We start from the raw sequence: 20,715 nt of genomic DNA on the forward strand, positions 1-20,715 counted from the left end.
TCGGAATAGCCTATTGTTCCAGTAGCACCTCACTACAGTACACGAGTAGTATGGCTCACTAAAATCAAGTGGGCGTTTTCGAAACACTGCTTCATGAAGCTTCAAGATCTTTATGAATCTTTTGTTTCGAATCAGTAGTTCGGAGCGCGTATCAAGTCACGTGATTTCAGTAAACGAGGGGAGCGATCATCTGTGAACCCATTAATCAAGTCTTTTACCCTTGGCTGATCTCTGATCAGTTTTATACATTTGTAGACGTTTTAAATAGACATAGTGTAATTAAAAGGAATAATAGTAGTTAAGTCTCTTATTGACCTATTTAGCTGAGCCATGGAACAAACAAAACAAGCCCTGACACATATTATACAGACACTTGATATTTAATTGTATTAGCTGATTTAACTAACTATAGTTTATTGCATTTTATAGATTTTACTTCCAATAAAACGTTTGCTATGTGTTTGCAATACGTGTTTTTCTCGTTTTTCTGCACTTTGGCCTGAGTTTTTGTTGCATTCACACTGTTCTGGCCAGCAGGGGTCACCAGCGTGTGGCGTTTCTAACGCTTTAAAACAGTGAATCATTTTGCGAAGCAATTGGTTCAATTGATTCGAAGCTTTGAAAAGCTTCATTTCACTACTGAACCATACAGTGTGGTTCATAGCAGGTGAGGACGACAGCGCCAGCCTAACAGTCTGGTGCCGGAAGTGGGCGCGGCAAGGCATTGTTTTGTAACGTTTTAAAGTTTAAAACAACGTTATTATAAAGACTTTGTTTTAAACGATTTAATTGAAAAGATATAATTAAATGCATTCATAGATATGAAATATTATAATAACAAAATACAAATACACAAATATATAATTCTTTGTGTTTTGTTAGCTCAAGTTTCAGTGTGCATTGTTTTTGCAACCTTTAGATGTTAATGAAGATAAATTAATGTGTTATGGTTAAATCATGCAGAAAACCATCTAATTCCAAAGGGACTACTATTAAATATGTGTACCTTGAAATGCAATGCAATTCGCTTTGGATAAAAGTGTCTGCCAAATGCATAAAAGTAAAATAATATCTATTGCCACTGTATATTAAAAAATAACTCCAGATGTTCATACCTCCATGAACAACAGCCTTTTTGAAGTGGATTTTAAAATTATTGTTCAATTTGTCCCGTCTTGTTGGTTTAAAAATATGATGATTCTAGCATTTATTGCTGAGGACTGAGGAGTGTTGGCTCGTCATGTCCCACCTTCTTCCTGTAGTATGTGCTGTCTTCAATGTTGCCAAGTTTCGCTAGAGAAAGTGACGTAGTCTAAAAAATTGACTGGTAAAAAAAAAAAAAAAAACTTACAGTCAGTTATTATGCTTATGCAGCTGTGATACTATAGCGCAGTTTTGGCGCAGCCTTACATGCCTCTGACACCACAACGCTAATTCAAACAGAGAGATCAGCGATATTGCCATGGCATTAACAGCATCAAACACTAAATAACTAATAGGTTAATAGTCGATTACACTAAACGGACATGGCAAATCTGGCTCCCTTTTAACCAAGAACTCAGTGAGGAAAGTCAGTCAGTCAGTCAGTCAGTCAGTCAGTCATCTTCATTTATATAGCGCTTTTAACAATGTAGATTGTTTCAAACCAGCTTTACAAAGATAAACGTATAATTTAAGGTAACAGAGATTGTTTTGGCTTTATAGCGGTTCTTTAATAAAGTTATTTTCCAGCTAAAGTTAGTTTTGATTGATTCGCTTCCGTCGCAATGATCATTTGTTATTAAATTTGGGGCCGCTAAGACGACACCATTCCCTCTACACAGACTTTAAACGCGAACCTGTGAGAAACGCTGATGGCGTTCACATGCGCATTAAGAATTGGTTCTATAGTTATGTGCGTTTGAATATATGTGCGCAGGTTTGGAATTCCCTACAAACCAAGCCTAAACAAAGTACTGGCGTTTCCTTAAAATAAAATAAAATTCTGTATCAAAAATTATATCAATTCGGGGTAGGTACGCGAATTGAGTTTCCCGACAATGCTTTATCTGGAGTGGTAAAGGGATCCTCCATAGGGAGAGACTAGTTGGCACTTCAGCACTGCGTTGGATCGGGTCCAGGCGAAGGTCCTTCATCAGATCTGGATACGGCCTGGATCCGGCAGGCTGCGGGAAAACCTCGGGATAAACAAAGACACTAAAATTAGCGTAGATGCCATTCTTCTTATGATGTAACAAGTACATCAGGATTTATGGGAAGTGTTCCCGGTTCCAGCTGACCTAATCTATGCAGCCTAACATTGAATTATAGAAGTCTATAATGTATTATGTGAATGCTATGTCAAAGAGATGTGTCTTTAGTCTAGCTTTGAACTGACAGAGTGTGTCTGCTTCCCGGACAATGGTAGGAAGACTGTTCCAGAGTTTTGGTGCTAAATAGGAGAAGGATCTACCGCCAGCAGTCGATTTTGATATTCTAGGTATTATCAACTGGACGGAATTTTGAGATCGCAATAGACGTGAAGGACTATAATGCGTTAAGAGCTCGCTCAAGTACTGCGGAGCTAAACCATTTAGTGCTTTGTAAGTGATCAGCAATATTTTAAAATTTATGCGATGTTTAATAGGGAGCCAATGCAGTTTTGACAGAACCGGGCTAATATGGTCATACTTCCTGGTTCTGGTAAGAACTCGAGCTGCTGCATTTTGGACTAGCTGTAGTTTGTTTATTAAGCGTGCAGGACAACCACCCAGTAGAGCATTACAATAATCTAGCCTTGAGGTCATGAACGCATGAACTAATTGTTCCGCATTTGTCAATGAGAGCATATGGCGTAATTTAGATATATTTTTAAGATGGAAAAATGCAGTTTTACAGATACTAGACACGTGACTTTCAAATGAAAGATTGTGTGAGACAACAGGTCTTCGCAGGCCCACTGTCCGGCAAAAAATTGAGTTCGCAAAAAAAAAAAAAAATGATGATGGCAATACTCGCAGTGATGTTGGTATAAAGTGCTATTTATTTACAGTGCTCGAGAAGTGATACAGTCCCAAAAAGGAAATGACCAAAGCTATGTACAAAAGTAACAAATAAGTAAAAAGAATGGTGCACAAAAAGAACAAAGAAAAGATATGAATCTATACACACAAATACTTCAAGTAAGGAATTGCTCACGGCACTACAATTGCCCGCTCGTTCGCCAGGTTAACTGACACCCTACATGAGTTTGGGGCTCCTTTTTATAGTCCAAGCCCCGCCCCTTTAGTTAAAACCATTACAAAACCTTTATGAGGTAAGTATATAGTTCAGTATATACATTTTCCAATATATATGTATAGTATATATTATATATATATATATATATATATATATATATATATATATATATATATATACACACATTAACAAAAACAGAAACAAAAAGGCATACAAAATAACAAATACAAATAATAAACTCATAATAATAATGCCACATTTACATAATCCCCCCCTGTTAACACAAACAATGGACGAGCCGACTGCCGGTATTTATCCAGGCCACTAGGTGGTGCTCGGGTCTGGCCAGCCGATAGACACAACACAACACGAAAGACCGGCAACGCAGACGCTGACAAACACTGAAAACATGTAAGTGTTAAAGTAATAAACTAAACGAAAAACAATAGACAACTTAGATGTGTGCGTATATGTATAGCAGGGATTTCTGTCAGGGATGGAAATGGAGTGGATATGTTTGTGTGTGTGAAAACCAGCGTGCTAATGGCGTGTGTGTGCACCCACATCGCCCCAGCAGGGAACGGAGGAACGAGGTAAGATGAAGTGTGTATGTGTGTGTGTATAAGTGCTGCGCTAACCCACAGGGACAGGTCACTCTGTCACATCACCTCCCCCTCTCCAGGCCGCGAACTGACCGGATTCCGAGACAGGTAGTCGGCTATTTTGTTTTGGGGTCCAGGTCGATGTCTGACCTTAAACTGGTAAGGTTGCAGGGAGAGATACCATCTGGTCACACGAGAATTATGATCTTTCATCGTGTGAATCCACGTCAGGGCTCTGTGATCTGTCTCTAAGGTAAACTCTCTCCCTAGCAGGTAGTATCGGAGGCTCTCTAAGGTCCACTTGATTGCCAGACCTTCCCTCTCCACTGTGGAGTACCGGGCTTCTCTTGGCAGCAACTTCCTGCTCAGGAATGCAATGGGCCTCTCTTCACCCGCATCTACCTGGGCCAGGACGGCACCTATTCCCACAGCAGAGGCATCTACCTGAACGATGAACTCCTTTGTAAAATCTGGACTTTTGAGGACTGGGCCAGAACACATCTGCTCCTTTAGTGTGTTGAAGGCTGCTTCACACTCCTCAGTCCAGATAATTGGGTTCTTGACGTTCTTGCAGAGCAGGTTTGTCAACGGGACTGCGGTGGAAGAGAAGTTGGGGACGAAGCGTCGATACCACCCCACCAGTCCCAAGAAGGATCGGACTTCCTTCTTTGTCTTTGGTCTTGGGCTGCGTCGAACAGCTTCTACCTTGTCCACTTGAGGTTTTAGCTCTCCATTTCCCAGGTGGTAACCAAGGTAGTTGGTCTCTGACTTCGCCCACTCACATTTAGCCACGTTTAACGACAGCCCAGCCTCTTGAATCTTGCTCAGGGTCTTTTTGAGGTGTAGAAGATGGTCCTCTCAGGTCACACTGTATATAACAACATCATCCAGGTATGCTGCTGACCACTCCTCACAGCCTTGGAGGACTTGGTCCATCAGTCGTTGGAACGTTGCAGGTGCCCCATGCAGCCTGAATGGTAGGACTGTAAACTGGTATAGCCCCAGCGGGGTACGGAATGCAGTGTAAGGTCTGGACGCCTCCTTCAGGGGTACTTGCCAATACCCTTTACATAAGTCCAAGGTTGTAATGTACCTGGCTTGGCCGATCCTCTCTAGAAGATCGTCAATGCGTGGCATTGGATATGCATCAAATCTTGACTGAGCATTCAGCTTTCTGAAGTCAATGCAGATGCGCAAGGTGTCATCTTTCTTCGGAACAATAACAATTGGGCTGCTCCACTCACTCTTGGAAGGTTCAATAACTCCCAACTCCAGCATCATCTCGATTTCTGCCTTCAGGGGTGCCACCAGCCTTTTAGGAATACGATATGGCCGTTGTCGTGAAGGTGTTTGATCCAGAAGGTAGATTTGGTGCTGTACCAGGTTAGTCCGCCCAGGCCTCTGACGGAACAACAAGGGATACCACCCCAGAAGGTGGTGCAGCTCAGCCTGTTTGGATTCTTCCAGATGAAGCAGATCAACGCCTGCTGGCTGTGCTGACTCTCCCACCTTCGTTTCTGGTTGTTCATCCCCCTGATCCTCTTCCACTTCACGAATCAACAGCGATGTTTCCTGCTTGCTGGGTTGCTCTTTCCATTCCTTCAGCAGATTAATGTGGTAAGTCTGTGTAGCCTTGCCCTTGTCGGGGTGATGAATCTCATACGTCACTGGTCCCATCTTGCGAACGACTCTGTAGGGTCCTTGCCACTTCATCAGCAGTTTGTTCGTAGATGTTGGGAGCAGTAACAAAACCTTTTTTCCAGGTTGCAGTCCTCGGGATCTTGCATGTTGGTCATACCAAGTCTTTTGTGCCTTTTGTGCCAGTCGGAGGTTCTCCTGGGCCTTCTCCCTGTAACTCTTTAGGCGGTCTCTCATCTCAAGGACGAACTGGACAATGCCCTTCTCATCTTCTATCAAAGAGCACACCCAGGTTCCTAACCGACGACGAAGACTCGACAGAGCAGCCATCAAGTGTTAGACAGTATTCTAGGTTATTACGTGAGGAAGTTTTTTGTCCAATAATTAGAATCTCTGTTTTTTCAGAATTAAGTAGTAGGAAATTACGAGTCATCCAATTTTTTATATTAGCTACACTGTAAAAAATTCCTGTAAATTTACATGGAAATTTAACAGCAAATTGCTGTTTCCATGTAATAACAGCATTTTGCTTTTTTTTACAATGCATTATGGGAAGACTTGTTCACTTCGGGTTGTGTGGTCGATCAACAACAAATTGTCACTGTTATTTAACAGTATTATACCCTATTTTCATCCAATGTGCACAAGGCGACATTTTGGATTATCTGAATGAGGTAGGTTTTCAACGATTTATTATTTTATTATCTTTAAATGACCTATTACTTTAAAATATAACATCTTAAACATCTAATGAAGCTTCTGTGATTTAAATAAGATGGCTCCATTAAATGATGTGTTTTAACTATAGGCAAATAATTGGTCAACGGAGTGAGATTGAGCCCAGACTGCCATACAGCCATTTTATCACACACACAGGTAAGAATACCTAATTTTCATTCAACCTGCATTACCAAACTTTATCCAAGTAATAGATGAATGGAATGAACGAAATATATATATTTTTTCTTCTTGTGTGGCAAGTTAACATGCACATTCAGTCCATGAGAGACATTATCTAGAGACAGACAAATTATCTGCTGGTGTAACTTAATTTGCCGCTCTGCGCTTATTTTAAATGCCCTGTTATAGGCCTATATTATAAAATAACAATATATATAAAGATCCAGTGAATCCGGTTAGTGAATGGGTAAGATTTGCACGCACACTCATAACGCGTTTGTACTGTCAAGCATGCAAGGGAATTATAAAGTTTGAGTTTTGAATTATAAGTGTTTATGAAACATGTTCAAATCTTTTTTGTCAGTAAATGGTAGTGAGGTATGAACAACATTTTAAATTCTTGTCTTATATACTTTAAATGTGTCTAATGGACAATGGGATCCTCAAGCCATCCTAGGTGTATATTACTTTCTTCTTTGAGCCGAACACAGTCAGAGTTATATAAAATAATATACTGGCTTCCCAGCTTTGCAATGGCATTAAATAGATCCCGAGTTTTTGAAGCTTAAAAATATCCATGTTTATAACTTTTATAAACTATAATCACTGGCTTCCGGAAACAGCCGTACATGAGTTTATGATAGAGTCGAGTTGCGGCAGAAGAATGACCTCTGACCCGACATATGAAATCTTATATCAAAGTCCTTTTCTTTCAAAACGTCTCTTTTTAGACTTCTAATTCATGACCGGCATTTTGTTTTACTCTATCCTCTGCACTTCCGCATTCGTCAGTTCCAACCTAATCTTTCGCTACGTCTTCACTATACGTCAGGTCAGAGGTCACCCTTCCACCAGAACTCAACTCAATCATGAACACACATACGGCCATGCCAGAAGCCAGTGATTATATTTTATAAAGTTATAAAATACAGATATCTTTCTTACAAAAATGCATGGCTTTTCTTCAGAAGACATTTATTAACCCCACTGGATTCATATCGATTACTCTTATGATTGATTGATGCATTTATGGGAGCTTCAAAAACTTGGCATTGTTCAGTGCCATTACAAAGCTGGGAAGGATGTTATCTAATATAACTCTATTTGTGTTTGGCTGAAAGAAGAAAGCCATATACACTTTGAGATTGAGTAAATTGTGGGATAAATTCTTGTTTTGGGTGAACTATTCCTTTTAAATCATTGTTCACTGAAGATATTCTCCTCTTATTTTTCAGACGTTTTGTTGGAATTAATCCAGAAAAGGGGACCAAGGCTGCAAGGGGAAAAGTGATGTCCAAAAAATCTGGGAAAACCGTGCAGAAGAAGACCATAACCGTCAGTACCAAAGTATCAAATCTTTTAAAAAGACTTATGTACTTCAAGTGGCACTTCATTTAAAATGTAGCTGACACTCCCTACACATGCAGTTTGTTTTCAGAAACATGGTGGCCTGGTGTTATTATTTTGTTTATACATAGTTCTTTAGATATTAAAAAGGGCTGGTGTTTTTAAAGCCTGATTTAAGAGGTTATTTTTTAATGATTTAATTATTTTAAATAATTACTTTGTTTTAGTGCAACTGTTTTTGGGCTAATGTTTGCTAAAACCTCATTTGAGACTAGATTTGTATTTTATATACAGGTAAGTCAATTCTATATATTGTGTATTTGTTTGCTTTTTCTTAAGCCATTTTTGCATTTTGATGGGTGCTTATTTCTATGCACTGAATATTACTTGACTACTATATTACTATATTTTTTTATTTGCCTGTTTTAGTTCACAATAATTGAGCAGAATTGATCTGGTGTTGTATCAGAATAATAAAAAAAAATCTTGGCTTTATTCCTTTTTTGTAATCCATGACAAAAATAATGTGCAGGGTTATAATAGCATTTAGAATTGAAATTATTGGGGTGTCATTGTAAAAAATGATACTGTAAAAAAATGGTAAACTACTGGCAGCTGTGGTTGCCATTATCATACTGTTAAAATACGATGTGTTACTGTTTTTGAAATTAACAGCTAAATACCGTTTTGACAACTACAGCATATAGCTGTTAAATACCGGGCTGTAAAATTACAGTTTTATACTGTAGTTGTCAAAACGGTATTTAGCTGTTAATTTCAAAAACAGTAACACACCGTATTTTAACAGTATGATAATGGGAACCACAGCTGCCAGTAGTTTACTGTTTTTTTACAGGATTATTTTTTACAGTGTATGCATTCTGTTAATTTTGTGAATTGGTAAGTTTCGTTAGGTTTTGAAGAAATATACAGCTGAGTATCGTCGGCATAACAGTGAAAGCTAATGCCATGCTTCCTAATGATATCTCCTAATGGTAGCATGTACAGAGTGAACAGCAGCAGTCCTAGTACTGAGCCTTGTGGTACGCCATACTGAACTTGTGATCGATGAGACATCTCTTCATTTACTGCTACAAACTGATAACGGTCAGACAAGTATGATTTAAACCATTCTAGTGCAATTCCACTAATGCCAACATAATTTTCAAGTCTAAAAAGTTTTCCGTTTTAAAACCATGCTAGAAGTCAGACGGGTGCCTTAGTTTCAAAACCCCTGGTGGTCTAATCTAATCCATTCACTTTTTAATTTGTATGTGTAGTATTTTTTAGCTGTGACTATTAATAAGTTTGAATGTAGAATGTTTCCTTAAAAAGTTTGGTATGTTATGTGTTCTGTATATACTGTAATCCTGTTGAAACGTAAGAGTAAAAAAAGTATTTTGGGGCCTAACAGTTAGTTTAGTTTACCATGACAAACTACATTTTTAAATAATAAATATTTTCCAATAAGGTTTCTGTCATTTTAGGTAGTTTTTATCACGCAGATGTAAGTTCAAGTATGAAGTTCAACGAGGAAACTAGGGGGGCGTTTACATGACACCATTTTCAACTTAAAACGGAAAACTTTTTAGAGTGGGGGTTCAATCTTCAGCTGGCTGGCAGGAGCCGCCACTGGTATGTCACGTGACCTATCAGTGGCTGGCTGGCAACTGCAAGTCGTGATCACGGCCATTTGACTGTTTTAATTGGGATAACTGGCCCCAAAACATAAATCATACAAAAGAATAGGGGCATGAGATTATATTCATAATAAGAAAACAATTTATTTCCTTATAGCGAGAGTGTCAGGCAACGCGTTATACTCTCAGTTCAGCCGCGCTGACTGGATTGAGTGTCCACCAAAGCGTCAATAAACTGCCAGTCTGATCACGGCCATTTGACTGGTTTAATTTGCGATAACCATGCCCAAAACATCACTCATACTAAAGAATAGATGCATGAGATTAATTTCTCTAAAACGGCAATCATGCAAAACAACATAATCATATCAACAGATGCATAATAAATGAGCTAGAGAGGGAGGAACACAAAACACAAAAATTGCCCAAAAATCAATGGTTTCTGAAACTTGCCAAAGGCAGACTGCCAGACAACTAGCCAGCCACTGACAGGTCACGTGACATGCCAGTGGCGGCTCCTGCCAGCCAGCTGAAGATTGAACCCCTACTGACTGTTTATGTGTTTTTGCTGTTCATTTGCATGACAACAGCGTTTTGGGGGTCTAAGAAAACACAAGCTTTTGACGATACCATTGTCGCCTTCACAACGGAAAAGTTACATTTATCCTACCGTGCTACTGTAAAAGTTGCGGCAGTATGTGAGTTATGCTTAACAATCATAAAAGTATAACTCAATTTCAGCCGCATTCTGAGTCTGACAATGTCATTCGTTTTTATCCAAGGCCATAGCAAGTGTTATTAGCTTGGGGAAATACATCTAGTGAAAGGAAACTTTAAGTCCATGTCCAGCTCTAAATTGTAAGGAATTTATATCTTTGATTTCATAGTACACTTTACAATAAGGTTCATTTGTTTATTATCCATATTAACTAACAATAACTAATCATGAGCAAAACATTTGTTAGGCTACTGTAGGCCTATTTGTTAATCTTGGTTATTAATAATACAACTTTTAATTGTTTGTTCATGTTATGTCACAGTCAGTGCATTAACTAATGTTAACAAATACAACTTTTTTGATTTTAATAGTTTTAGTAAATAATATTAACTAAGATTAATAAATGGTGTAGAAGTGCAGTTCATTATTAGTTCATGTTAACAAATTAACTAATGAAACCTTATTGTAAAGTGTTACTGATTTCATGATAGCTAACACTTTAATGCATACATACATAAAATTTATAACATCAACATAACTAAACATGAATTCCTCATAATTACCTTCTTAATTCTCTGTTTTGTTTGGTAAAGTAAATAATATTTAGTAATATTATCAACATTTCCCAATTTATTTATTTTTTTATTTTTTGTTTGATGTGTTATGCATTCTAATTGTATCAACATCTTTTCATTGGTAATGAAGAGAGGCTCTCTGACTCTGCTGCTCTCCATCGAGCGAGATATTCCAAATAATTGAGGAAGTCATTAAAATATATAAAAACACAACAGACAGACGGGTACTGCTTTAAATACAGGTGAGTTATTTAAAAAATAAATGTTTTTTTTTTAAAGTGCCCTTTTTGGTCCTTCCGCCCCTGCCCCTGACTGAGGAGGTCTGTGCACGCCACTGCCTTCATGTAATCTACAAAATCCAGAATTTGTGAAAGCGGTGATGTCATGCGCATGTGTATTATATGTTCAGTTTAAAGGTGCGTAGTGTTTCTTTACAAAGTGACATCGCCATCTACTGGCCTGGCATGAATGATACAGCTTTTTTAGTCATTTTCGTGCATCCTTGTGAATGGGATCATTTTTACAATGTTTTCGTCTGTACGCAAAAAAAAAGCAAAGCAAAAACTTTTCAGTTTTTAGTACATCGTTGTCGTGTAAATGTACCCAAAGTCAACACACACATGCAGGGAACCGAAACAATAAAACCAAACCAAAACCGAATATACAGTACATGTCATAGACTATAAACAGACTCCTCAAAGTTAACACTGGCACCTCTCTGCCTGTTTCAGATCAGTTGTGTAATAATCTCCTTCATTTTTTCAGTTCTAAAATTGACAATGTCCATAACCTAATTCATGCCACACCTGTTTCCTCTTCAACACTCTGCTTGCCTAGTTTCTCTGGCACATCTTTTACTGTTTTTACCTCAAATTGACTTAGAGTTGCTTACTAGGAAGGTGTCACATATGAAAGCCACCACTTGCTCGCTTGATTCGTGCAAAATTCTGCTGCTAGGATCTTGACTGGAGTCAGGATAAATGAACACATCATGGCTCCGGGTCAGGTCCAGGATTTTAAAATACTTCTGCTCACATCAGGCACTGCATGGTCTTGCCCCTCAGTATCTGTCTGCGCTCCTAACTATATAAATTCCCAAGCGTTATTTGTGCTCCTCTCAAGCTGGTTAGCTTAACTTTTCCTTGATGGTTTTAATTATTTTGTATTCCAGTGTGTTCTTCTGTTTGTTTGTTTGTTTGTTTGTTTGTTTGTTTGTTTTTTACGTTTTGTATTTCTATCTTTTTATTTTTATTTGTTTTTCTCTCTTTGTATTTTTTTATTGTGTAAAGTGCCTTGAGAAGCTGCTTTTAAGGTGCTATTTATAATAAAGTTTATTACTATTATTATTACAGTTACACATGAGATTCATACTTTCAGCAAGGCAAGAGATTATATGCATTATCTAAGTGTATGAACGTATAGAATAAAAGACTGCACTTGTGGACAGTCTAAACTTGACTTTAACTTCCTCTTGATGTGGGTAAAATGAAGCTCTTAGTCTGAGGTGAAGTTCATCTCCAAAGAGGTGTGAAACAAACAAGACAGCATCATCAGGAAGTGCTCTGCCAGTTGATTAAACAAAATGAGGATTATGCAACTTCCACTCTGTGAGTCTTACAAATGATAAATATATTTTATATACTTTGTAATCATGTCACTGTATATTTATGATGTTTTAACACCCTAATAATTATGTGTATGATTGTTTATTTCCTGCAGATTTACTTATATGGTGTCAAGCTGCAGAGACTTTGACGACACAGTTTACAGATTTGGGTCAAACTGTGACTATAAACTGTGAACTTGGTTTAGAAGAGGTGACATGGCTGTTGCTGAATCTACCAGATCCTCCGGTTATGATAGTACGCTCCTTCTCAAACCCACCAAACCCACCAACAGCGTTTTACTACAACAAAATATTAAAACAGAAATATTCTGTGCAATCAAATCGTCTGATCATAAATAACATGACTATCGATGAGTTAGGTGTTTATTACTGCACGAACTCAGACAGAACAAGATTCAGCGGCGGCACCAGACTGCACATCACTGGTGAGAGATCTTTCAATTATCGCTTCATACTTGTTATCCATTGCATACCTTTTTTAGACACTTAAGATTCTCAATAGTTGCTCTAAACTGATTTTTATTTACAGCCCCAACTCAATTAACCGAGTTAACTGAGTGTCAGAATCACACCGTGGTGAAGTACGTTCAGCAGAATCACACAGAGCTGAAGTACGTTCAGCAGAATCAGACACCATGGAGGACATTTACTATCATCTCTGCTCTGCTGAATGCTGTTCTGGTCATTGTGGTTATTGGTGAGTTTGTTTTCCTAAACTTAAGTTACAACAGTGTGACTCCATAAAAATACAAATATAATAAGCCTCTACAGTGGATTGGTTAAAGGGGATGTCTAATGCTGTTTCATGCATGCATTCTGACTTATTTACACTGTTAAAGAGTTGGATTCTCACGCTAAACATGGTCAAAGTTAAAAAAAAACGAGTTGGACATATGACGGAGTATTTCTTTGCCAAATACACTCATTCGGGGTCGTATATGGGCCTTTCCAAATACCCACGCACACTTGCGGTCTTTGCACTTGACCACTTGTCTATTTACATGATGTATTTCCTGTATTTGGCCTCAGTGTTCAAGTGGGCTTGAAGACGGCAAGTGTTTGTAGAACTTTTGATTACCCGATGGGACACACTTATAGTATTGCAAAAATTCCAGGGTTTACAGAGCTTTATTTTGATTTTCAATACTTTGCATTTTAAAATAAACTTCTACATGTCTGTTTAGTAGTCACTATATAACAGATGCACAATTTAAAATTGTGGTACTTCTAATTAAGTGATAAAAAGCAGTTTTTAAATACACACACACACACACAGTAAAAAATACACACACACACACACACACACACATACACATATATATAGAGAGAGAGAGCGAGAGAGAGAGAGTTCAACATCTCTTGGGGCCCTATCTTGCACCCAGCGCAATTGACTTTGTACACCGACGCATGTATCATTCCTATTTTGCACCCGCGCAAAGCGCGTTTTTTCCTCCACAGAAGCACGTCGGTAAACTAGGGAATGAACTTGCGCTCCCTGGGCGGTTCAGCGCAAAAAAGGAGGCGTGTTCCAGCGCAAACGTTCCTTCATGCTATTTTGCAGGTTTAGAAAACAGTTGCGCCACTAACCAGGAAAAAATGGTTTAAAGTCAGTGGCGCGTTGCGCATGTTATTCATATGCTATTTTAAGGGCGCATGCTTGGCCATAATCAATGTAGCGTGTGCACAACGCGCATACACTTTGATTCTCTCATCTACACAGAAGCAGCAGTTTTCATTTTTGCAAATTATACATTATTACGATAGATAGATAGATAGATAGATATACAATTTATTATAAAAGCATACATCTAGCTTACACATTTACCCAAATTATCATACGCCTTTTTAACCGAAGTTAATTTGGGTGGGTTTCTCCATCCCCAACGTCCCTGACGAGAGCGTTGCTCTCCTTGGCTGTGAACCACTCCTGGCGCGCGCCTGGCAAATCCGCCGTTATAATAGGAATCCGCTTTAGAACAAGCGCGCCTGCTCTTAAAGGGAATGTGAGATGACGCTCTGATTGGTTTATTTCACGTTACGCCCAAACCACACCTATGAATAATGAAGCTACTTCAGACCAACCCATTTTAGATTTGCGCCTGGCGCAAGAGTCATTTATCCCGCCGGGAAAATAGCAACAGCGCCAAGACCCGCCCACAAAGTTACTTGCGCTTTGCGCTTTGACACTTGCGTTTCAGATCGTTAAAATAGGGCCCTTGGTGTTTCCTTGTCCAAATACCCAAACTTGCGGTCTTGGCCACTTGAGAGCGCGTGCACGTGACAGGAAGTAAGTGCGCAAGACTGTCCCGTGTCTTAAAAATGCCAAAGTGCAGAGTCCTTAATGCACACTATCTCAAATACCGCTCCGAAGCTAAGCGTATCCCATCATGCACTATGTTCAGGAACTCATGTGCCCTGAAAATCGCTAGATATCGAGGAAAACATTCCACTGTAATTTAAATTAATTAGATACATATAATTTGGTAGTAAAAACATAAAGTGTTGCACATTTTATTGGTGCAAAGATGAGTATAGCATGTGTAGGCCTATTTTGTACAACATTTGCAACTGTTCACTTAATAAGAAGCACCACAATTTTAAATGTGTGTCTTCTGTTAGTTACATAGCGACTACTGAACAGACATGTAGAAGTTTATTTTAAAATGCAAAGTATTGAAAATGTAATAAATAAAATCTCTGTAAACAATTGCATTTTTTGCAAGACTACAAGTGTTTCCCATCGAGTAATCAAAAGTTCTACACACACTTGCAGTCTTTACGCCTGCTTGAACACTTGGGCCAAACAGAGGAATTGCGTCATGCAACAAGTGGTCAAGTGCAAAGACCACAAGTGTGTGTATTTGGACAAGGCATGTGTGTTTAGTGTGCGTTCAAGGCACTGCGCTTTGGCATTTTTTAGACAGTCGGTGACGAATGTTTTATAAACAAGGCCCAGTTCGACGCTGGATTTGCAGATCCTTTGAAACTGAAAGATGGTCATGAGTCGGAACCACATGCGGCAAGTAAGGCTGCATCAAATGTCTGTGTTTTGTTGTCAATCAGTGCGCAAGTGCATATAATGTAAACAACACGAACGTATAGTGAATCAAAAGTTATTTGGTTATGATGCGATGATGTATTGTGCGTGACTCTTTAGCTCCGCCCACAGCACCCCTTTAGGAGCTCGGCTGTTTTTGGAAAGAAGCGCTACAGCTGTATCTGTATTTTATAAATCTGATAAAACTAAAGACTCTTCAGAGATATGAAGGATGCAATACTACTCTATAGGTACTCAAGATTAACATGAGATTGGCAGAAACTGTGTGTGTATGTCCCCTTTAAGTTCTAATTTGTTGAGATTGTGTCACATATTTTGTTACTAAACTGAATTCACCGTTAGGGCTGTTAAAGGTGTTTGCTGTTGGAAATAAAATACCTGGAGGACGATTACAAGAACTTCATACCACTGATCTACAGCAAACACAAGAAACACAAGAAGTTCAACCTCAAGAATCACACCAACCACTGGTAAATTACATGTAACATCTCTCATTTCCAAAAAACAAGAAAACAAAAAAGTTGGTACTTATAGATTCATTTTCTCTATTACACTTTAAAATGAAGAGTTGATGGTTCCATGAAGAACCTTTAACATCCATGCAATAATTTCATCATAGAAAATGTTCTTTAGGGTTGAAAAGTGAAGAATTTTTACATGTTCTTCACACTAAGAAAAACAATATATTTTAGGAACTGTTCATTAAAAGGTTCTTAGGGGAACAAAAATGGCTCGTCTATCTATGAAATCACTGCAAATCCCCTCTTTTTAGTACCTTTAATTTCAAGAGTGTACAAGACAACTGCAATGTGTTTTCTTATTTTTACAATTTTTAATACTATTTTCCTCATTGCTCTTTCAGTATGCTGACGTGAACTTCTCAAAGGTGCGTAAAACGTTCAGGCCCAGTCAAGTCGACTGCACGTATGCTGCTGTAAAACTGCCAAAATCCTAAGTGTGTTACACACTATCCAGTTTCAAGAGACTTCAATAAAAAGAAATTCAGAGGGACAGATTTATTACTGCATTACTGCATCAGTATAATGTATTACTAAATTGTCATTGTTTTTGCAAAGTTTTTTTAGCAACATTACTCATGCTTATGCGATTTTGCTTAAATATGGCTTATATTTTATTTCACTGCCCGCTTCCCTTTCACTTCTGATGCATGATTTTGTCATATAATTTAAAAGACTATAGGTTTAAACAGGGTTTTTTTTTTTCTGATGTAATTGACCTTTGTTTTGTAAGTGTAGCCGGACATAATAGGAAGTTCTTTGACTGCATGGAAAGCACACCTCAGACGTGTGAAGAAATTGTAATGAGAGCTGCAGATGTTGTGAAGAGAGCTGCTTATGTGTTATGTGAGAATTGTATGCAAGTATATTTGGAATTCATGTTTATTTAAAGTTCAAAATAAAGATAAAATGGTGATAAAGCATTGAAAGTAGGGGTGCACTGAAACCACTTTTTTCAGAACATACTGATACTTTAATTTTTAGTACTTGCCTATACCGAGTACCTGTTTTTTGTTTTTCATTTTGACTGGGTGTGATAGTCTCGGCTGGTCCCTGGAGCGTACGATCACAAAGGTGTGACTATAACATTCAGTGCATCACATGATCAACTGCTAAATTCAAATGTGGTTTTGGGCTTTGGCTGTTCAGTGTTCTCAACCATATAATCTTTATTTTAGGTTTCAGACATTTAAATATACTGTTGTGATTTATGGTCTTAAATATTAAAATTTAGTATTAATATTGAGTTTTTGGTCGTACGTCACCTAAGGTGAGTGTAAGAGTGTCAGATGATTCCTTCATATATTATGAGGCACCAGGCAAGGAATTTCACCTTGACAATAAAGAACAATCATGGAAGATTGTTGACTAAATTAGAATTAAATAAATTGTTGTAAGTTTGTCATCTGATCAATCTGAAGGATTTAGTGAGATTATGTCGCGCTTGTAGAGCCTCTGATTATCAACACAAGAATGACACAGTTTGCAATAAAAAATAATTTATTAACAAAAAGATATGCAAGAGTAAAATATCACACACTAAATACTACTAAGGAAAATAACTAAACTACTAAGAAAATTTAATCAATAATCAAACAGAAACTACTACACAAATGGACGTTTACCAAATGAATGCCAAGTAGATGAGCAACGGATTGGACAAAGCAATGAATGGGTAATTAGAAGTCTATGGGGTGTCAATTGCAATCTTTCTGGATGCTGGAATGAAATAGTAAATAAGCATTTACTATGAATACAGATAACGTGTCTAAAGTATCTGTATATTCTGACCCTAGATAAACAGTCTCTACACAAAAAGCAATCTCATAAAGCAACAAACTTGGCTTATATTTACGTTTCAGGTGGTCAGTTGATCAGTGTATCTTTCCGCTCACAGTGGGAGTAGACTGGATCGCTTTCTAACCGTTGAAGAGCCGCACTGAGTACTGGAGGTTCGTTGCTGGTTCTTGTGTAATCCGGAGAACTGTAGGTCAGGCGGTGGTCAATCTGCAGGATCCTTTGCAGGCTAGAGGTTACAAAGGCAAGAGTCGTGCAGGACAGATGTTGAATGTTGGAGTCCTCTGCAGATGCGGTTGGGCTGCTTGAAGGTACGTGCGGTTGAAGGTTTACTTGCGAGAGTATAACCTCGGTCGTGCTGTTGTTCCTTCCCTCGTCAGGTCAGAAACTCAGAACGAGGGTGTGTTTGCTTGGGAAAGCTTTTATTCCTTCCAGTTGGGGAGGGGATTACTAATTCCCGCCTTTCTACTGTAATGCTGTGGTTGGGTCGTAGCATTCCAAGTGTCCGCCCATCAACGTCCCACCTTTCCATCCTGTGGAGCTTGTTGCATTATCCCAAAATACACAGTTAAATAAAACAGTGTCTTTAGAACCTTGGAAATGCTTTATTTATTTTCCAAACCCTTCTCAAAGCCCTTGTGGCAGTGTCCTGAACTCGTAGAGTCCAAACTTAATGCAGATTGGTTGAGGTAGATCACCCAGATGTCTGTGTCAGTGGGTGAGATTACATTGGCGTTATTCCAGGAGCGGTTTCCACTGAGTGCGCACAGTTCCCTGGATGAATAAGGAGAAGGTATATGACATGTTCCTTACAGTTTTCTGTCCTTTTTTGTGGTTTCAAGCCAATGTTAGTATAGAGATTGTATTTATCTTTGGGCCTTTCTTTGTTCTTACTGTGCTCTAGCCAGAACCGATTAGGTGGCCCTTGGCAGTACATGGTCATTCACACCTTGGTTTCAGGAATGGAGAGCTGAGCTGAACAATGGGCAAATGGTGATGAGATTAGTCTGTGATCAGTGGGAAGTGGATGTCCTCATTTTTGCTATTCACCTCTGACAATCCTGATCAAAATGGTCACTTGTGTCAGCACTGATAGCCTTGTGGGCAGTGCACCGGCATATAGCGCTGTTGCGCTTCGGGCGACACGAGTTCGAATCCCGGTTCGTGGACTTTTCCTGATCCTGTCCCCCGTCTCTCTTCCACCTCGCTTCCTGTCCACTCTGTACTATCCTATCACAATAAAAAATAAATCTTTTAATAAAAAAATGATCACTTGTTTGTGGTATTCCTTTGTATAGGGTATTATCACACCCTTTTGACTTTTCATCAAAGTGGGACAAAGGGACTCCTGTTGTGACGTGGGGCCATCTGGGCCATCTTGTCTGCTGTTCACATACAACACATTTATAGTTTGTAAAATACACACTGTCTATGGGAGCGCAATAACAATCTTTGTTGTTGTGTTGTCATACAGTGCTATTGTGACAAGCATGATGCATCACCATGGAAATAATAAGGGGATCCGTCCTAAAATAACAGTCGCCCTAACTCACGCTGGGGGGATCATCTGCAATATTTTAAACTTGCGTGTGAAAGGGTTAAAAATATTGGGCAGAGAAACCAAAAGAATATGAATCAATTTTGTTGGCTTAGCAAATATAAATTTTCTTCAGTTATTTTCATGCCAAATAATGTCTGTTAAAATGTATTGTAGGAGCTACTGTTACTTTCACTGGTCCTATTATTGCTCTACATATAATTTCAAAGCAGCTTTACAGAAAATGCATGTGTCAACATTACAATTTAGAGTGATTTGTTATCAGAGGTGACTGTGTCAAGTTATGTATTTCAGAAATATACATATACAAATCACTCAGTTAGCTAACAGTGTATTAAAGGGGGGGGTACCATGGTGTTTCATGTATTCAGAGTTGTTTACAGTGTTAAAGAGATGGATTCTCGTGTTAAACATGGGCAAAGTTTTAAAAAAATATTTTGGACGAATAACGGAGAATTTCTGTGCCGAAAATCTTACTTCCGGGTTGGTAGAAGTTTCGGCTGGTTTTTTTTCGACCGTGGATCTAATGACGTAGACCAGAATGGAACTCCTTATATGAGCATTTCTCTCGGAAAAGCGCGCCCGCGAGCACGTCGACCAGAGGAGAGCGAGACCGCGCACATCAACGCGCTTCAACAGGAAATCATCGGCAGCCAGCGCTGGCGCTGCATAGGATTTGTTCAAGAATGTCTCCAAAAAAGTGTGTTTTTGGATGTGAGGGAAAGCTTACCGTGTCCAGCTTTCCAAAGAACCCAGTGTTACAGGAACAGTGGATGCTGTTTGTTTTTCCGGGGCAGCAACGGAGTGTAGGAAGTGCGGTTGTGTGTTCTGGCCATTTCAGTGACGAATGTTTTATTAACAAGGCCCAGGTCGACGCTGGATTTGCAAATCGTTTGCTATTAAAACGTGGAGCGGTCCCAGTGATAAAAGACCCCATTCATGTAAGTACAACTGGATCAGATTTCTGTCTTTTGCTGGAAAGTTACCGCTTGACTCTATAGCTCCGCCTCCAGGACCTCGGCTTTTTCCGGAGAGAATCGGAAAGCTGTATTTTTCTTTTATAAATTTAATAAAACTAAACACTTTTTTGAGATATTAAGGATGCACTACTACTCTATAGGTACTCAAGATTAACATGAGATTAGGTGAAACTGTGCATGTTATGTACCCTTTAAGTTCAGGCAGTAACAATGAGCTCACTGAAGTAATGAATACACATTGTTAACAAATGATTAGGATATATAGAAAAATTAAGCATTGGCACATGTTGATTCAGAGTTGGTGTATATAAATGTATTAAATAAATCTAGATTAATCATTATTAAAGTTACAAAAGTCATTCAGTCAAGAGCAGCGAGTGATTTTTCTCTGTCTTTTGTTGTTAGATTAACATTGAGAACAAAGACAGCAGTAAGTTTATCAGGCTGCTGTCACTTTAAGAGCTGCATGTATCCAACACACTGTTACATGCGCGTTTTCTTTCTCAACTGTTCACGTTCACTTAAAGGATTAGTTCAC

At 38.7% G+C, this 20,715-nt stretch overlaps 1 protein-coding gene across 1 annotated transcript; it reads left to right on the forward strand.

Moving 5' to 3' along the window:
- Positions 1–12,152: 12,152 nt before the first annotated feature.
- LOC307169137 (uncharacterized protein) lies at positions 12,153–16,768 on the forward strand. The gene is made up of 5 exons (XM_079889584.1): positions 12,153–12,246; positions 12,359–12,691; positions 12,796–12,963; positions 15,667–15,794; positions 16,187–16,768. The coding sequence occupies exons 1-5, from the start codon at positions 12,222–12,224 to the stop codon at positions 16,277–16,279; spliced, it is 747 nt and encodes a 248-aa protein (XP_079745710.1). The 5' UTR covers positions 12,153–12,221; the 3' UTR covers positions 16,280–16,768.
- The last annotated feature ends 3,947 nt before the right edge of the window (positions 16,769–20,715 follow it).

This window comes from Squalius cephalus, assembly GCF_949319135.1.
Source record: "Squalius cephalus genome assembly, chromosome: 13".
Taxonomy (NCBI): domain Eukaryota; kingdom Metazoa; phylum Chordata; class Actinopteri; order Cypriniformes; family Leuciscidae; genus Squalius; species Squalius cephalus.

Excerpts from the sequence above, each read along its gene's own strand:
- LOC307169137 (XM_079889584.1), top strand. The coding sequence starts at position 12,222 with ATGAGGATTATGCAACTTCCACTCT. Across the intron at positions 12,247-12,358 it reads GATTATGCAACTTCCACTCT|ATTTACTTATATGGTGTCAA; the intron begins GTGAGTCTTACA and ends TATTTCCTGCAG. Across the intron at positions 15,795-16,186 it reads AAGAATCACACCAACCACTG|TATGCTGACGTGAACTTCTC; the intron begins GTAAATTACATG and ends TTGCTCTTTCAG.